We start from the raw sequence: 20,204 nt of genomic DNA on the forward strand, positions 1-20,204 counted from the left end.
TGTTAAACAACGGCGCATCTGGGGGGGGGGGGAGAGGAAAAAAAAAAAAAAATCGCACCAGAACACTTTGTGAAGCTTGCTTTATCATTCTTACCTACCAATGTTTTCAATCTGGTTTAAAATATAGTCATTCATGAATTATAATGGAAGCAACTTCAACACACAGGAAATATTTAGATTTTGTCATTCATTTTTGAAAAAGCAAATCAGATGAGGCTAAGATTGATACATGTGTTTCAAAGTGTTTGTCTGGGGTTCCAGCAGCAATTCTGCCATTTGCTCTAATATGTTCAGTATGCAATACACTTATCCCATAGGAAGCTACACCCCCCCAATACACATGCCTTAAAATACAAACATAAGTAATTTCCTTTTGCAATAAAGAAACCAAATGAATGGAGGACACACCAGTGTATATTCAAATTGGCTTTAAGTAGGGAATTAAGCATTAGAAGTGGAAATTTTGCTCTCAGAAGAAGCAAGAGCAGAAGGGAGTTAGTGGCTCTTGGGGGGATGATGAAAATTCTAGTGCTCAGCCTGATGGGGTAGCAGCTCTTCAAGTGGCAACAAGCGTGAAAAGCTGTTTACTGTTAATGAAAGAAAGATGCTGTTGCTTTAGAAACCTCTTCAACTCCATTAACACCAAAACTGGCCTACTACTGAAAGCAAAGAACACTGATCTGAATCCCTCACCTCTATCAACAATATCACAGAAGCACAATTTGAGCTACAGTATAGCTCTTAAAAGGATGCCTCAACACTTTTCACGTCTCAGATATCCCCTAAACCCCCCCCCCCAAAAAAAATTCCTTTCAGTTAAGTCTGGGTCCCAGGATACTTTGCAGAAGGCCACCATGGGAGCTCACAGCATTGCACAAGTGGTTGGAAGCAGAGAGAGAGAAAGAGAGAGACTGGGAATTGAAATGCAAAACCCATCCAAGAAGCCACCTGAAACGTGTTAGAGAAGCAAAATAAAGGAAAAGAAAATATGCAATTAACTCCTGAAATAACTTTATAATGTATTAACACAGAAGCAAAGCCTTAAAAAACTAGAACAGAAATGGGACTGCAAATTGCATTTGGAGAGTGAAATTAAGGTGGTTATCACCATGAAAACAAATGGGAACAGGAAGGACAGTCATGCAACTGCAAGTGTTAGGAACAAAGCAAGCCAAAAGAATAGCCAAAGAAACCAAAAGTGTAAAAACAATCAAATAGCATGATAGATGTTAATCAGGCTCCATTACTTCCTGCATGTACAGTTAAAGTTGACTGTACATCAAAACTGGGACCTCTATATATCTCTCTGAACATTTTCTATACCTGTGCGCATTTCTCTCTCTCAAAAAAAATCTATGTTCAAATACGTTAAGGCAACAGAGTCAAGCTCCCTAAGGTTAAGAAATATCAAGGAACATTCTCAGAATGTTTGAACCCTTAAAAAAAAATTTAGCCCATGACAGGAAATGGCATGGAAAAGCTCAGCCCAGATGACTGAAGTTTGACAGAAGTTATAAGCTAAGGAAGACACAGAAGTATCAGGCAGTTTTAATAACAGCTGGTGTCACCAGCCCTGCCTATAATACAAACTGTGAAAAAACAAACATTTCCCCACTTACTTATCATAAGATCCAGAAATAAGGGTCTGTGTTTCAAATGGATGAAACTGCAAAGTCTGGACCTAAGAAGAAAGCAAGAAGACTTTAACACCAATGCAGACTTCTCCGATACATCTATACATTGATACTGACAGGATAACTGACAACACTAATCCACACAACTCCCATTACACTTTTTGGTAACTCAGGAGCTTGTTGTAAAAACAAAATGCATGTTAAGAAATATTGACAAAGCATTTTTTTTATTTTAGGTTCCTCCTAACTAGCATCAAGATGACTTCAGCAGAGGCAAAGCCAGTATGAATGTTTTCTAGAAAGCATGTCACATCCTCTTCATGTCCAGGATATTCAAAATATTTGGAAGACAAAAAGGTATCTGCTTCCAGTATGACAAAAAAAAGATGAATGAGTTATTTTAATATATATTTTCCTGTTACAAGAGAATTTTGCCAAAGGCAGGGACTGTGTTGACAGACAGATGTTTGAGACTTAACAAGCTTTCACATTTTACTTACAAAGAGGTCTATACATCTCTGAGCTTTTGTTGGGAAGGGCAGCATAACACAGACCAAAATAAAGCAGCCAGCCCATCATGATACCCAAGGGTTATCTAATAAAACTAACTTATGGTAGGTAACTGCATCTTTCAGCTCTCACTTCCCCTTATAGGAGAGGCTCACAATCTGACCTAATCCAAGGATCTATTTTACTGTTGCTTACTGCAACACTTTTACATTTCCACTTTTTAAGACTGTCATGATGATTTTATGTAGCTATGAAAGGTCTGCTATGACAGCTTGAAAACGTCTACTAGTTATTCCCTCAAACTCTCGAAAGGATATGACAAGCAAGCCTTCTGACAAAGACCATAGAGCTTTATACCCATAAAAGCAACTCATTCATAAAATTGAGTTTTTTGTACATTTGGTTGCGAGTAAAGCAGCTTTGTAACATTAGAGCTCAATATTAAGCAACCACTGTAATAAGATTTCAGCATGTTTTCCCCCCACATTTTACAGTGTAGGAAATACACCAATATTCACATACCTTGTCTGTGTGCAATGCCAGGTTTGCTGCTGGTTTACCCAGGGACATATCCCACAGAATGACAGTACTGTCAGCAGATGCACTTGCCAAAACGTTTCTGGTAATAAATCAAAGGGAAAAACTTCAGGTTGCTTACACATGCCTCAGGCCGTAAAGACATATAGAGCCTGATTCTGGTTTCAAATAAGTCCTAGTCTACAGCCCTCATAGTATGTAAGTTATATATATCTGTACAAAAGATCTATTATTTTACTGATGTGGTAGACCTGTAGTGTACCGCAGATACAGTTTCATCTGTATTTTTTCCACATTCAGAAAAATATCCTGCAGTGGGTGATACAATTCTAACACTATAAAGCAAGGAAGTTTAAGAGCTAATTCCTTTTCACACATTTTTAAAGGCAATATTTTCAAATATAGGCCAAACAATATAGATTTGAATATCACTCATGCAGCAAACCTTCCTCCTCTTCTCTCTCCTTCCCCGCCCCCAGCCCAATGTTTAGCAAACTCTCTGTGCAAAGGCTTGTCATTTGGGCCTTTAACTTAATTAACTAATGGAAAGGCTGAAAAGGAAGCCACCGAAGTCAAAGGACCAATAAAAATTCTACAGTTAGACCACAGGATCAAAGCTCAGAAATCAACTGTGGTAGGCACTACATACACAGAAATAAAAACTATAAATCAGACAAAACCAAACCACACTGCCAGGGAATTATAAAATGCACAAGTTCACAACTATTCCTCTGACAGTGACAGATCTTGTACTTTAAGAGGGTTTGAAGCTTCCCTGATCCCTCCCTAATTAGAATGACATTTTTGAATGAATGGCAGGTGATATTCATTAGCAAAATTATGTCCCACCCCATCCTCCTCCCCACCCCCACAAGCTGTCTGCAGAAGACAGAGTGCAGACTACAAGGGCATCCCAGAAATATTGCTGTTACGGCCCAGAGGCAGAAGTTTTCTATAAGGAACTGGCACAGTAGGTCTAAAGTTTTAAAATGTGATTTCAAATGTTATATGAAAGTTGCTTTTTGAGTTCTTGAGTTGTACTCAGATTTTCTGATTCAGGACTGATTTTTCCTACAATCACATACTTACTGGTATCACCAAAGTTATTACTTGGTGCACCATAAAACTACGAATGACAGTCACTTTATTCAGTTGTTTAATGGTACAAAAAGGTCAGCCAGGACTGCTGCAAAGATAAACTAGTTTAATCAACATAAAAGCTATTTTATGTGCTACTAATATCAGCAAGAATAGTAGCAGAAATGTTGCCTAAACTGGATGTTTGACTGAGCTACCAGATTTATAATATACATTCATCTTATTTATATGACCCATTCTTTTTGCAATAGATAGCAATGGTCAATTAAAAGTCAATCATCCTTCATAGATTTGCTCCATTTCTTCAGGAGAGATTTTCTTTTCTCTAATGTCTGAATAACTGGGACTTTTCAATTAAGATTGCTAATACTAATTGAAAAAGAAGTATGGCAAAACAACATAAGTGTATGTATCTACTAAGTCTGACAGCAGAAAAAGATCACATTGTATCTGGTTAAAAAAATACATTCAAGGTCTGTGCTGAGGACCCTAACCAGTTGCACTATTAAAAAAAATACTAACTTGGATAATAAAATAAATTCTTTGCTCAAGTTGGCACACTGGACCCAGCCCCAACTCTCCTCCTTGTTTGTGACTGACCTGCTCTGGGTAGCTCTGACAGTGGGACATCCTAAAATGGACATAGCACACAATGGAAGATGCCCTCTGCTAAGATGAATCACAGGAGTTGGAAAAACTACTCTGTATCTACATATACTGGCTCCTTAATTGCCTCTTGCTGTTTTTGGTTCATGATACAGAGGCAACCTGCGAAAGGAGAGAAGGCACATAGCCTAAGGTGTGGGGTCAGGACCAGGACTTCCTTGCAGTCACCCTTGTCTGTCAGAGGGGTGCCTTAGGGCACATACTGCAGCTGCCGAGCAAAATAGCCTTTGGGCTATTCTAGTTTATGCTGTGGAGCAAACTGCAGCAGGTGTATGAAGATGAGTCAAAGATAACAATTCTGAAGTGTCAGAGCAAATCAAATCAGAGACTCGCCCAACCTGAAAGGAGGAGGAGGAGTATTTCTGCGATTTGTATTTTTGAATACTTTTTCATTGTGCTCAACCTCAGCACTGTCCAGTTGAGCTTTGTGCAGTGTGTGTCAAGCTGCGGATGAATAAAGATTTGGGGAGGGGGGTGGGAAAATCAACTCTCAATCTCCATATTTGTAAATTAAAAAAAATGTCTTTTACCTGCTTTGTTTGTTCCATGAAAGATCAAGAACTGCATCAGTATGCCCTTCCACCTTCCCTTCTGTAGCTGAACTCTGCACACAGATATGGTTTAAAGTGATATTAAAATGATGTAGCTTCTTTCCATTAACTTCTTAGTGTGCTCTTTGCTGGTCAGATGAGAGCAGGCATTGGGCCAACAATTTTGGCATTCTCCCACTTGCTGTATCCCTCTCTTTATGTAGAGCTGTTTCAACAATACTTCTTCCCACCTTACTCCTTTCTTTGGTTGATGAGCATGCCACAGTGGCTACTCCATTCAGCCAGCTGGCATAGGTTCTTTTGCTCATCTACCGATCTGCAGTCTCCTTGGGTCTCTCCTACCTACTGCACCCACCCTGCAGCCTTTGCAACCCACCCATCTTTTCCCCAGTGATTACGGAGTCACCAACAAACAATTCCTAATTCCTTTAGATTTAGAAAGGCTAAGCTCCAAAGCCTGCCATGTTCACTTAAGTCTTTAAATTCCTTATTCACGTGCGTACAAAAAACCTTAAAAGAACTACAGTGACGTGTTTGAGCCTGCAATACTGCTGTCAACCTGATCTTTCCTAGTCTCAAGTCTTTCCAACTCACTGAATCACACTAAAAATACTGAATGTAAGCCTCTGACTTGAACCGTGAATAAACCACTAAACCAGCATGATTTCTTGCAGATGTGCTTTCTTTAATTACCTGTACACCAGTGAGATTACGATCACATAAGCCAGTAGTGCTCAACCTTTTGGCGCAGCGGGCCAGATGTGTGATGTGGGGCCTGTCCACAGGCCAGACTGGACCCTGCACAGCCTTCACTTGGCCTGCCACAAGATCAGAGCCCTGTGCCATTTCCTTAGGGCTCTGCACCATCAGACTGGGCCCTCTCTGCATGCTGATCCAGTGTGTTAATTGGGCCCGTGGGGCTCTCCAAAGGTCTGGAAATTTGGCAGCAGGGCAATTGCTGCCACCAATCCCCTGGCACCAAATTTTGGGGGCCATGGGGACCCCTGTGGGCTGAATGGCATAATTCCCTGGGCTGGATCTGGTCCACAGGCCAGGGGCTGAGCACCCATAGTACAAGGGTTGACAACAATGTGATCCCTGCCAAAACACTTTCCAAACTAGGCAGATTAGTCGGTGTTTTCATTACCTTCTTTCCTTTCTTTTTCTTCTTTTTCTCTTTCGTACTTCCAAGGGAAAAGACTGGTTCTAAGGAATCTACAATATCAAGGTCCCACACCTCAATAACAGGAGTCATGTTACCCACAGCAACATAATTTCCTGAAGAAGGAAAAATAAAATGATAGCAAGGTTACCTGGGCTTACATAAAAGTAAAAATAAACAATAATAAAGACAAGCAGTTTATTTCAACATTTACTTAATATTTATGTCCATATATCTATCAAAGGCTCTAAGCACATTAAAAAAAAACCCACCTGATGCACAGTCATTTTAAAGATATTATTTCGCTTGTAACATTTACTCCTTATTAATACAATTTAGCATCCAATGAACTCTCCAACAACAGGAAAAAAGTACAGCCTGGCAATGTTTAAAAATGGTCTCTCAGTTTAACATTTGACTTAGTGGATGAGTCATTGCTTCTCTGAACAAAAAAATAAGAGAACCAGAACAAAAAAAAAATTACCATCATTTTCAAACACAGCAATGGTGAAAAAAGTTTTCCTTTAGTCTAGATAGATAGATTGTTTGCTATTGCTATCAGCACTGGCATTTCACTTAAGCAACTTGGCATAACATTAGTAAAAGGCTGGGGGAAAAACATAAATGAGTATCTCCTGCTGTAGAAAATTAATGGTTCACCTAGACGATTAGTTTTTTTCCCCTCTCGGTGTCTTGGTTTTACTTCTGTGCTAATACTGCTGAAAGAAAACCATTATTTAGTCACAGCTCTAAGTTAATTATGTAGGTCACATTTAAAAATTGTTACTGTCAGATAGCTTCAGCATCCTCAAAACATATTTACCTGGAGTTTCTTCAGGATTGGGATCAAAGTTTAGCCACTCCAGACTTAAAGGATAGGCAGGTAAGATGATATCATGATGTACATAAAATGAGTCCTCTTCATGATTGTAAACTATAAGAGAATTTGAAAAGCATTTGTTACACCAAAGGGAAGGATAAAACAAGCAACTCTACATGACATACTCCCAAACAAACTAACAAAGCAACTAACTTCCCCAAACGTGGAAACAAACAGGTTGGAATAAAAACTGTGATGCCTCAGTTTGCCATCAAGTGATAAAAGCAATCCCGCAAAGACGCAAGAAACAAGCCTGGAAATCAAACTATTTTCTGGCTCTACTGGTATAAACAAACTGGTGACCTACCATGAACCTCTAGATTGCAGTGGTCCTTGTCAACTCGGCCACAAAGTACAAGATTGTCGCTGGGCTTAATAAAAAAATCTTCCTGCTCATACTGGTCCTAAGCAATGAGAATAGAGAGAAGAAAAAATGGTGCTGAAATTTACTGAAACAGCTTGGTATTAACTCTATGAAAGATCCAAAAGTCAAGCCTTTGAGGACATCTTACACAGTAAAATAAAGAGAAAAACCCCCCCAAAATGCCTAAGAGCAGGGAGGCTAGATAACTATTAAACGGACAGAGGGGATGTTGGTGTGGGCCTAGATGGATTTAAAGGACACATGGGTACTGCACACAAAAACGTCTTATAAAACAACCCCAACACAATGCACAAACTGCTTCCTCCACCCCTCAACCCTTTCCAGACTTGCAAACACATTTCAGACACTGTTTCCCCAATCTCTTAGTGATAAGAGTCCCACATGGGCAATTTATTTCCCAAAAGGTCTACAAAGCTTGAACATCTCTATAAAGTAAACAGGACTAGCATAAAATAAAGCTAATGGATAATGGAAGCTACTCCAAATGAATTCAAGTGTTGACCATTACTGGAAGTACTTTCTAAAACAAGCCATAATACTTCACAAATGGCACATTCACCTTGTTACAAAAATTACACTCATTTTACTGCTCTTTGAAGACCCTTTTTTATTCCTTTCAAACAGTGGAATTACTAGAGTTGTGCATAGTGCTGAGGTTCAGTCTCACCAACACCACCTACTTGTGCCCCAGAAACAAGCCACCATCACCTCAGACCTGAAACACCTGCAATGCCTTGTTTTTGCCTTTGCATTTCAAACTTTCATCTAGTTTTCTGTCATCGTATATATGTTTTTCTAGGTAAGTTTTTGATCTGTGGCTGGTACAGGCAGCTATGCAATTGTTTGAGTGTGGTTATTTTAATAAACACAAGACCCAGCTTTTAACATTGCTACTCATAAAATACCCATAAGCTTATAATAAAGTTCCTGTAGAAAAGCTACAAGATTCATTACTTGAGATGCTAGAACAAAATGACACCTTTCTGAGCTACCTGGAAGTCAGAAAGCCTTGGCAATTGTAAAAGAAGGGAGCTAGGCAGTTACTGCCCTTCTCCTGAATCTCTCAGGAAGTTCCCCTTTTATAACCACTTAAACTTTTATTTATTTTTTTTTTTTTACCAATTTTTGCCTCTCTCAGCAGCATCCCCTCCCCATCCTTATCTTTTGTGTTTAAATCACTTTATTCCTTTCTATTTAGTACCCCTGCTTTCTGCAAATCCATTTCACAGCACCTGACAAAGTAGCTTAAGGCCTCTCTGAATGAATTAGTTCCCTAGGTGGTACCCTGTCTTGCCTTCTGCTGGACTTCAGACTAACACCCCTCTCAACTTTTGAAATGTCTCCCTATTCGCTAATGCCATATTGAAGACTCAAAATTTTACCCAACACTTACTTTATTTATTTCAGATGCTTAAATCTTTACAATCTTAATACTTACAGTGTCTTTAATAGTGATGTAAGGATCATGCTCATTACTCCCATATACTGTAAGGCCAGCTAAAGTGTCTTCAAGGTTCCCAACATCTAAAGAGAATTTCAGAGCATCAGCTACTACTTACTGAAGAATATTACTTGGCAAACAAAAATCAAATGAAAAAGTACATAGCTATGGATTTCTGGCAAGTATGTGAAAGCTGGGATACATACATTGAAGTCCCTCCAACTACGGATGTAAATATAGTTTATAAAAAATTATCCATTTAACCTCAAGATCCCAGGGCCCTGGGGTGGGGGGAGGGAGGAGGCAGTGGCAAGCCCAGCCAGACAACACAGCCCAGGTAAAGCCCTGTGCTGGGAGGGAGGGAGCAGATGTGAAGGAACAGCTAATTGTTTAATTGATGAATCATTAAGCCGCCTGTTTTCCTTCTTAACCTCATAGACTATGGGTATGAGACCCCCCCCCTTGCCCTTCCCCACTGTGTGGGTTCTCTTTCCCCTTAACTGCCCCAGTGCACCCTGCCATGCACCAGGTATCCAGGTTGTAGCCATATTGGTCTACAGGAAAAGGCAATCAGGACTCGTAGTAGAGATGATATCTTTTATTAGACCAACAAGATTTTTGCAAAAAAAATTCTTTAATTGCAAGGTTTCGGGCACAAACACCCTTCATCAGGCATTGGAGAAAAGACTGTAAAAGTTCTCAGGAACTGGTAAACTAACTGGTTATCACTGGGCATGTTGTTTAAGCAATTAATTGGTTAACCTTTCATGTCCCTATCTCCAACAAAACTGTGCATTTACACACACACACCCACACACCCTCTGTCTATAAAATGACGGCCCAGTCAATGGCAACCAATTTATTCTCATGCCAATAAACTAATAGCAACCAGTTGCTAAGTAAGAAAAATTAGAGTGCCTTAGGGGATGGGGAAAAAAGCCGTTTATATAGGAAACTAAAAGGAGAAGAAATAGAATGTAACAATCTTTGACCATAGGATAATACAGCCTTTTCCACAATGTTTACACTGAAAGCATCTTAAATCAGACACTCACTAAAGCAGGGGCTCCCAACTTTTATGTGCCCAAGGGCACACTCAAATTTAAAAGAAAAAGCAGTGGGCACCAATATATATATTAAAAGTTTGAATTTAGAATCCCAGACATGTGTATGCACATAGTTTCGTTTGGGGAAGGAGTAGTGAGTACCACTCTGTCACTGCATCAGGCAGACTGACTCAGTCTCATTTTGGCAGCCACAGCGTACAGCCTGTGAAAAAAATTTTTGAAGTGTTGCTGTTCTGAGTTCAATCGAAAGTGACAGCATTTTTTGTTGGAATAATGATTTTTACTGATCTTGAAAATGCATGCAGGCACCTGAATAAACCTCGGGGGAGAGCGGGGGGGAGGGGGGTGCCATGGTGCCCATGGGCGCTGCGTTGGGAACTGCTGCACTAAAGAAAATTGAAAAAGCTTTATGGTATTAATGATGGGTGCATTGACCTAACGTAAGAGGCACACTTTATTTTTCACTGAGCACATCTATACTTGCATTAAGGAGCTTTTCCTAATACACACTACATTTAGTACCTCCGGATGTTTATATGTATGCTCGGAGAGTGGGCCGGGGGGTGGGGGGCGTGCACTTCAATTAGAGCAGCTCCAAGAGCCGCTCTAATTAAAGAGCCCAGAGGATCACGTGCATCAGTGTCCCCATACTGAAAAATGGCAGTGGGGGCGCTTTAACTAAGGCTTGTTGAATGAGCTTGAGTTAAAGCAACCCCACTGCCATTTTTCAGTGCAGGGATGCTGATACATGTGACACTGGAGTCTGCTGGAGCACAGTAACTGCCACGCTTCAGCAGACTCAATTAACTAAGTCTGCTCTGACGCGCTGTAATTACACATCTATAGGCACCCTCTAATGTGAGGTACTAAACAAATGCACATTAGGCTGCTTTAATGCACAGTAACGAATGTGCATGGTTTTTAAGTGACACTTAGTCCTTGGTAGCTTATTTTACTGTGCATTAGCATACTTTCATGGTTTTTTATGTGATGCTTTAATGCACAGTAAAATAGGCTACTAAGCATTAAAGTGCATATGTAGACTCACCCATTTACCCTGCATCAACTGACAGGATAAATGGACTTATCTTACCCGTGTTCTCCTCTTCATCATATTTATCCAGATCATATTCTGCCAGCTCATCATCATTCAACTTTTCAGTATCTTCTTCCTGGTCTCCATCTGCCTGAGGAGGTTTAGCAGCCTCAACAGTAGCAGTGTCCATGCTGTTGTCTTGAATCTGTCCATGTTCTTCATCATTACCATCTGCTCCTTCTCTGTTTAAGATAAGCATACACCAAAATGCCAGAGGGAGGGGAGACAAATATATATTTAGGACTTTTTCATGAAATTGCCCAGGCAACTAGTGACAAGACACTGGCATAAAATCTTAATTGCTCATAATTCAACTCTATGCCATTGGCTCTCAAATCTATTTTTCTACTCCCCATTTCTTTCCAGCCAATCCTGAACTTCAGCCATCAGTGATATTTCCTCATGCATGTTTTCCTGACAAAAAAATAGCCTAAATTTACCTTAATATGGAAAGTTCAGCTCTCTCTTCACTTACCCTTTCTGTTACTGTGACAACAGCATCCTCTCTATTACAATACATCATGCACCTATCATTTCACTGTCTCATTCCCCTAATATATACCATAACCACAGCCAAATCTTACTCTTTTTTATCTTCACAACATGCTGAAGCTCTCGTCTTTGCTGTACAACATCCTCATCTACAACTTCATAATGGCAATCTTCTCTCTCGCCTCCACATCAATCCATCCAAAAGACAGCTGCTAAGATTATATTCTTACCTGATATGACAACTTCACCCAGTACTTTGAAATGATCCAATAGCCACAATAACCTCTTTTACCATCTTCCAACTTACACACACACTTCCTTAGATAAGGCCCATAACATTAACTTGCTTAACACCACCTCCCCAATACCAGGGATTGGCAACCTATGGTGGTCCACAGAGCCTTTGATCCAGTCCATGGACCTGGTGCTTTGGAAGCTGGTGCTCTGCCCTGGCTGACAGTACCAGCTACAGTTAGGTCCTAGTGCCCACCCAGCTGTATCCTGAACTGGGTCAATCTGGCCCACAGCATTAAAGGCTAAGTACAGAAAAAGTCCAAGGCTGAATCAAGTCAATCTTCACAGGTTAGTATAAGATGCGTAGCTTGAACCTATAAGCAAGTGAGCAAACATTCACTTTTGATTCCGGAAAGGCAGCCACGTCTGCAGTGGCCCAGACCAGAAGCTGGAGAGTACTATAGCATGCCTCCCTGCTCTGCTGGAGCAGACAACGTCTGTGACAACAGGTCACAAAATCCTTAGATGCAGAGGTAGCAGTGGACATAGTCTTTCTGGACTTTTGGAAGGCCTTCGACACTGCCTCTCACTCAATTCTCATTAAAAAACTAAGAGACTGTGGCGTCAACACCTACACAGTCAAATGGGTCACTAACTGGCTGGAGGGCCGCACCCAGAGAGTGGTGGTGGATAGGCCATTTTCGACCTGGAGGGATGTGGGCAGTGGGGTTCCCCAGGGCTCGGTCCTCAGGCCCACACTGTTCAACATCTTCATTAGTGACTTGGACGAGGGGGTAAAAAGCACCCTGTTCAAATTCGCAGACAACACTAAGATGTGGGGAGAAGTGGGCACACTAGAAGGGAAGAATAGGCTGCAATCGAACCTAGACAGGTTACAGGGGTGGGCGGATGAGAATAGGATGGGTTTCAACACTGACAAGTGCAAGGTACTGCACCCGGGGAGGAAGAACCAGCAGCATACCTACAGGCTGGGGAACTCCCTTCTTGTCAGCACAGAGGCAGAAAAGGATCTTGGAGTCATCACTCATGCCAAAATAAATATGGGCCGACAGTGTGGGGACGCGGTCAGGAAGGCCAACCATACCTTGTCATGCATCCACAGATGCATCTCAAACAGGTCCAGGGAGGTGATACTCCCCCTCTATGCGGCCCTGGTCAGGCTGCAGCTGGAGTACTGCGCCGCACTTCAAGAGGGACGTGGACGACATGGAGAGGGTCCAGAGAAGGGCCACTCGCATGATCAGGGGCAGCACAGCAGGCCCTACGAGAGGCTACGGGACCTGAACCTGTTCAACCTCCATAAGAGAAGGCTGAGGGGGGATGTAGTGGCCGTTTACAAACTAGTCAGAGGAGACCAGCAGGCACCGGGGGAGTCCCTGTTCCCCTGAGCGCTACCGGGAGTGACCAGGAATAACAAGCTGGCAGAAGGTAGATTCAGACTAGACATCAGGAAGCGCTACTTCACTGTGAGGATGGCTAGGATCTAGAACCAACTTCCAAGCAAAGTGGTGCTCGCTCCTACCCTGGGGGTCTTTAAGAGGAGGCTAGATGAACACCTTGCGGGGGTCGTTTTACCCCAGTACTCTTTCCTGCCATGGCAGGGGTTCGGACTTGATGATCTGCTCAGGTCCCTTCCGACCCTAGAAACTAAGAAACTTGGGCCAAGGCTAGCCTGCCCAACCTGGGGAGGAAGGGGAGAGCTTTGTGGGGGAGGTGCAAAGCATCCTGGGTCACTGGGGAACTGAGTAAACTTGAATCTGGAGGGGATCTGGGACAGAAATTCAACACACCAATTTAACCTAAATCAGTTAAGTCTGATACTGCATCCACCCAGATTTATCTTAAACTGGTTTCAGCCATTTTGAAAGCAGTTTATGTGCCCTGCACTTCTGGTGTGTTACAGATTTGAATAGGTTTCCAATCACTTATACCAGCTTATGTGAAATTTCTGTTCCTAGCCACAAAGTTGCTAACCACTGCCCTACAATATTTTTGTTCCTCTCTCTCAAGAACCCTGAATTTTAAATGAACAATGCCCTGAATGATTCTGTTTCTACCAACATTGGTAACCTTCCAGAACTCTGAAGAGCAGCAAGTGAAAGGTATACCATTGACTGAATTTTTACTTCTCCTAATATTTTGCTGGAGGACCTAGACGATCCTTCAGAGTTAGCGATTAAGTCTGCTCTGTAAGATACTTCTTCCTAGCAAACATTTTATTACCTCTGGCATGCAAAATGCCCACTGACGTAAATGAACATTGGGAGAAGACGATTTTGTCTCTATGAGAACTCTATCAAATGCAGATGTCCTTCAGTTTTGAATGAGCTTGCAGAAAATCTATTTTTGTCATTTGTTTCATAAAATGAACACTTTCCGTTCACATGACACTTTCTCCTATAATAAGAGTAAAAATTGGTAGCAGGATAATTATTCTAAATTTGAATCTAACTTGTGATCTTTGTACAGAAATAAAATGACTGACAGACTAATGAGTTCTGCAAAGTACAAGAAGTTATGAAAAGATCATAGCATTTTTAGTTAGAGGTTATCATGAAGCTTCCATCCTGAAGTCTAACTGAAGGCATAATTACAAACAGAAAGCTCCTCAAACACTCTCATTGTGCTTCAAATGGAAAAGGAGACAGGGAAATGGGGCAGAGGGTTGGACTTGATGATCTTCCGAGACCCCTTCCAGCCCTAATGTCTATGAAAACAATAAGCAGCAGCAATATGTAGGTTAGTTACAAATTCAAGGCTGCAAATAACAGTAAGAGAATTGATCATCAAGTAAGTACAGAATATGTAACTTTAAGGCTATGATTATTTATGAAACTTGCAAAAGCCCAAAAATTGAGAAAAAAAATTCTGTTTAGTATTAAATATCTAAACCAAGAATTCTCAACCAGGATGCTGTGGCCACAAGATTCTTTTAAGTGTGCAACAGGATGCCACTCAATTTTAGCAGTCAGATGAGTAAACACCTACGCACGATTCACAGGAAAAACTCAGAGAGGTCAAATAGGAATCTGTAGTGTCCAAAACATCCCAACTTGCTGTGGTCTTTCTTCTTTGCAACAGAAGAGTTCCTCTACTGTTTTTCTGCAGCCAAAAAAATGAGTGAAAGCTAAGAGTTGGGATTTTATGAGGGGTGTCTTGAGTCGAAAAAGGCTGAGAACCACTGATCTAGATACTGCACATTAGAATCAAGTTAGCTAGCAATTCATTTTTGATGATAAATGGATTTTTGGAAGTAACTGTTTAATCATGCACGTGCAGGCGAGAGACGGATCAGAAACAGAATCACAACTCTTACAGTAATAGTCTCTTATGAAAAGGCCAAGAATTAACCTGCAAGAAGAGCTGATGGTAAAAGTGTCTGATGTCAGACAAAACACAAACAAAACAGAAGAACAATCTTTTTTAAGAGTCCCTGTATGAGTTTTGGGGACCATCATTACGATTTATGAGTAGAATTACTGTTGGTATTTTGTAGGGTCTCTATGTAAAAGCATAAGCTGAACTTCAAAAAGGCAAAGCTCGAATCAAATGGAGAAGAAATGGTAACATTTACAACACTGCACGCTAACCACCCTGGGCCACTGATACTGCAACCAGATTTGTGTAGGCAGGCCACTACATCAAGAGAGAGGACCAGTATTACTGTGGCCATCGAAAGTCACCTCTAACGAAACTAAAAATCACTGCATTTCAACTTGGTAAAGAAGCGTCCTGGCTCTCAGTGAATTCACTTACTTATCAAGTTTCTTCATCTGATGTGCAGTATTGCCATTGCCAGTCATGAATAAGGCACGCAAAAATTATAAAAGTGACTTAAAATCCTAAGATGAAAAAAAATGGATTTTTATTGATTGTCTATTCTCTGCTTGTTAAACTGTTCACCACAAAATTTTCATCATGGCTAGGAATATAGTTAAAAAAAGGCTAAGAATTTTGTGCAAAGGCAAGAACAGGAACCTTTATATGAACAAACTCCCCCACCCTCCCCAAGCTAATCTCTCAAAGACAGCTTGTTGAAGGCTATGCCTACACTGCACAGGTACCCTTGGTGATTGGTACCATGTACTTCCTACTGGATGTCCGCCTTTGAGAGCACGTTTCACAGTTCTTTGTGCTAAAATGCTCAGTGATTGTTTCCTGCTCAACCGTGGGAAGAGACTTGTCTTCTGGGGCAGAACTTGTGATAAGGGTACTGGAGAGCAATAAGATCAGGAAAGGTAGGGGTGGAAACAACCTCCCGAGATCACATATATCAATCTCCTGCACTGAGACAGTGGTGTCCACTGGCTCCTGGAACTCATATGAGGGGCAGTGGGTGCTGGCTGGTGTGCTCTGCTCAGTGTCCTCCCTTGGCACACTCGTTACAAATGCTGACCCACATTCCCATCCCTGTTTTCTCCTTAGTTGTCCCAAGTAATCAACTGCTGTGCCTTTAGTGGACTCCCTGATTAATGGAGGCTCATACTACCCCTGGTGGGTCTAGGCCCATGTTTCTCTTGGCATAACAAATAGGCCTCCACTGAAGCAGGATCAAGGGTACCTACACCTACAAGGGTAGCCTTGTAGACTCTGGTTTACCTAATTTTCAAAGCCTCCAATAAAAGAGGTTCTACAGCATCATTAGGTATCGTGTTCCCATGTTCCACCACTCTAACTGTCAAAAGCTTTTCCTAATATACAACCTACACCTAATTTGTTCCCAGTTAAACTTTTTTTTGTCCCCTATAAGTGTTTATGGAGAAAAAAAAGAGCACTTTTAGATACCTTTTTCACATATTGAAAGACTTTTAACATATTCCTTTCAGCCTGCTCTTTTCTAGACAAATCAAACCCAATGCTTTTGACCTTTCCTAAAGCATTATGCTTTCTACACTTCAATCACTCTTGTTGCTTTCCTCTGGATTCTAAGAAAAACCTAGACCAACTGAAGTGCAGTGACCAAAACCGGATGCAACGTTCCAATAGAAACCCTACCTGAGCACAGAAGAGGAGAATAACTAATTCCCAGCTCTAACATACAATGCTCCTATTAACACTGCCCAGAAGATGTGCCTTAAAAACAAAACCAAGCTCCTCACATTGCTGGCTCACTCCTAGCTTGATTCATAATCACCTCCACACCCTTTTCTGACATACAAAATAGAAAAGAACTGCCTGCGAAGTAGTGGGTGTGCAATGGTTTTTCTGTCCTAAGGGCAGCACTCTGTGCCTATCTTTCCAGATTTCATCTCGTTACATTCTGAGTATCTCTCCATTTGTCAAGACCATTTCAAATTCAGAGCATGCCTTCCAAAGTGCTCACAACCTCTACTACATTGGGGGACTTGCAAATTTTATATGCGTCTTTTCTAGTCCACTGTCTAGTTATGAAAGACAATACTGACTGAAACCTGGCACAAAACAGACTCCTGCCAGACCCCACTCTAAATACCCTCCCAGCCAGACCCTAAGCATGGAGAACTACTCTGCCTGTGGTTTTTCAACCAGCTGGACACTCATGATTAACATAGTTACATTTAAATTGATGAGACCCATTTTTTGATACTGTCAGCCATCACCATTTCTCATGGGTCATCCTGTACCCTTGTCAAGCGTTTAATTAACAGGAGGGGCTCCCAATGCAACCCCCAGGCCCTTCCCACAGCTTCACAGACCACAGACTGGGAATCACTGATCTAGACCAGATTGCTCCAGCTTAAGAAAGCTGCACATAGGGTGGCATCAAAAGCTTTACTGAAGTAACATCACATCCAATTTCCATTTCTTAGTCGGCCCTTACCCTGGCAAGGAAAGAAATGAGATTGGCTTGATGTGATGTGATCTAGACCAGTGATGCTCAACCTTTTGCTTTGTTTTGTTGGACAGCACTACCACTGCCAGTTCTGTTTACAGGCTGGATTCGGCCGGTGGGCCTCACCCAGCGCGCAGGGTGGTGGGGTGTCACGAGGACTGTGACAGCAGGGCCCACACAGGCTGCCTGGGGACCAGGCCAAGCCATTATCTGTGCCATAGAGGAGCGCAGTGGAGAGGGCAGCCCAGCCACAACCCAGCTGCCCAGTGTGCAGGGGGTGTGGGCTGTCTGCCAGGGCAGGGAGGAGACTGAGCCCTAATCCATGCAGGGCCTGGGAACCCTGGGGAGGCTGGCAGCCCTGACCGCCACGGCCAAACCTTCCACACCCGGGGACCCCTGAGGCCACATGTGGCATGACCCTGCCTAGGAGCAGCGCTTCTCAACGCGTGGGTCGTGACCCCAAAGTGGGTCGCAAGAATATATGAGAGGGTCACTTTAAGCACGGATTCCCCTTTAAAGGAGAGAAACGCAGGAAAGCCCGCCTTTTCCCTAGCACAGGGCAGGGCTCCAGCCTGCCAGGGGCTGCTTGGGGCCCCCGCCCCACTCACCGCAGCCGCTCCTGGGTTTCGGCGACGAGACGCTCCAGCTGCTCTGGGCTGAGCCGCACCTGGGGGCACAAACAGGCGTCGGCCAGGGGTCGGGGTCGGAGGTGGAGGCGGAGGCGGCGACGGGCGGGCCGACCCCTCCCCTCTCGTCCCACCCCCCGCCCCGCGGGCCTCACCTTGTCGGGCGTTTCCTTAGCAACGCCGCGGCTGACCCAGGCGGCGCAGGTGACGGGGCTCGGCATAGTCCCGGCGGCACGTGCGGCCCGCGCCGTCGCGCTCCTGATGACGCCACCAGCGCGAACGGACACCTTTGCGGCGAAGGGGAGGGGGAACGGGTGTTAGACATCATCACCAAGCGCCTGGGAGGAGAGAAGGGGCGGAGCGGGTGCTGGGAAAGGCCAGAGAAAGTAGATGGCTGAAGTGTGGGAGGCCGGGCCGGGTGGCCCTTCATGGCTCAGGAACGGCCCGCCTACAGTACGCATGCCACAAGTGGCCAGGGGCAGATTAACCCTTTAGTGGGCCCTAAGCAAACAAACTCGTGGGCCCCTCAGCTGAAGATTAAATATTTATATTACCTTTTACACTCAATAATTACAATATATAGAATAAGAACAGCTGGCCCCCTTCTTCGCTTGAGGCCCTAGACATGGGGCTAGTTTGCCTATGCATTAATCTGGCCCTGCAAGTGGCACAGGCAGCCTCTCTATGGCATGTGGGAGTTTAGGGAGGGGACAGGCAACACTCCAGCAGGGGAAGGGGATCAGAATGACACTTGGGGAGGGTACGGGACTAATTTGTGGTACGCTGGCCAAAAAGGTTGGCCCCCATGGTCTTAAACTAACTTTCATTGAGGCATAAGCTTGTGTAAGTGACAGCTTGCTTTATCAATAAGCTATTGCTTACAAAAGTCCATGCTTCTCTGAACCAGTTAGTCTACAAGGTGCCACTGCCCTGCCACCTTTCCAGGGAATAAACCCCTATACCCAGCTGAGTGCTCCGCTTAACCCACTCCAGTTTTAGCCGACACATTGCTGCTAAACATCTGTCCCTCGGCAGTCCTTCTGATAAGGGTTCCTCATTTATGCACTGAGTTGCAGGTTCCTGACCCTCACCTGTAAAGACATTTCCACCTCTGTCCTGATTTAATGCACATGTAAAGTCTGCTTCTGAGCCTTTCTGAAAAGTCTTAGCCTCACCCATGTATGCGCCTTCTGTTGAAGTTAGGGGAGTTAAAAGCAAGTGAGAACAGGCTGTTGGCTCTAAGCCCCTGAAATCATACACAATTTAAAACAATTTAAGTTAATATAGAGAACCATAAATCACCCAGCTGACTCAAGAACCTGAAATAAAAGGATTATAAATGCCAGCTTTAAGTTCCATGGGGTATTGTCATCCTTTTAAATCAGTGGCTCTCAGCCTTTTTACACTCAAGGCATCCTTGGAAAATGCCAGCTCTTAGCTTTCACGCATTTCTTGACTACAGAAAAATAATAGAGCTGTTCTTCTGCTACAAAGAACTCAGACAGACTACAACAGGACAGAATGTTTTTAATACTCTGGATTCCTAATTGAAACCTGAGGGTGCATCCAGACAAGTGGACATGTGAGGTTTGCAGCACCTCAAAGTGTGTACACCCATTTGCCATACTGGTAATTTGCAGCATGGCAGCAAAATTTGACACCAGGAAATCGCAGTGTCAAAAAAAAACTGCATTAAAAAAAAATGTGGGCATGCTCTGGGACAGAGCACTGGAGCAACTGGAAGCAGAGCCCTCCAGGGAGGTGCTCCAGCACAGAGCAAATAAGAGCAGAGCAGGGCTCCCAGCATCCTGCCCCGCAGCCTGCTTTGCATCTAGAGCTGGTCCCGGGCCCAGACAGGACCCAGGGCCAGCCGGGCTGCCTTGCAGCTGGGCCAGTGGGCCAGTCGTGTGGGGACCAGAGCCCCAGATATCATGGTGGGGACCATGGACAACAATGGTGAGGCCGATCAGGGGACCCAGCCTGGGGAGCCTG

At 43.1% G+C, this 20,204-nt stretch overlaps 1 protein-coding gene across 1 annotated transcript in view; it reads right to left on the bottom strand.

The window, feature by feature from the left end:
• PWP1 (PWP1 homolog, endonuclein) overlaps window positions 1-18,476 on the bottom strand; it is a 25,983-nt gene extending 7,507 nt beyond the window's left edge. The window contains exons 1-10 of the mRNA XM_019515327.1: window positions 18,368-18,476; window positions 18,195-18,253; window positions 11,025-11,209; window positions 8,862-8,947; window positions 7,346-7,442; window positions 6,982-7,092; window positions 6,144-6,274; window positions 4,976-5,049; window positions 2,667-2,763; window positions 1,620-1,681 (exon numbers count right to left, since the gene is read on the bottom strand). Of these exons, the coding sequence (XP_019370872.1) occupies window positions 1,620-1,681; window positions 2,667-2,763; window positions 4,976-5,049; window positions 6,144-6,274; window positions 6,982-7,092; window positions 7,346-7,442; window positions 8,862-8,947; window positions 11,025-11,209; window positions 18,195-18,253; window positions 18,368-18,433 (968 nt within the window). The 5' untranslated portion in view covers window positions 18,434-18,476. The remainder of the gene's footprint in view (window positions 1-1,619; window positions 1,682-2,666; window positions 2,764-4,975; window positions 5,050-6,143; window positions 6,275-6,981; window positions 7,093-7,345; window positions 7,443-8,861; window positions 8,948-11,024; window positions 11,210-18,194; window positions 18,254-18,367) is intronic.
• Between the last annotated feature and the right edge of the window lie 1,728 nt (window positions 18,477-20,204).

The sequence above is a fragment of the Gavialis gangeticus genome, unplaced genomic scaffold, assembly GCF_001723915.1.
Source record: "Gavialis gangeticus isolate Ggan-Ray unplaced genomic scaffold, GavGan_comp1, whole genome shotgun sequence".
NCBI lineage: Eukaryota > Metazoa > Chordata > Crocodylia > Gavialidae > Gavialis > Gavialis gangeticus.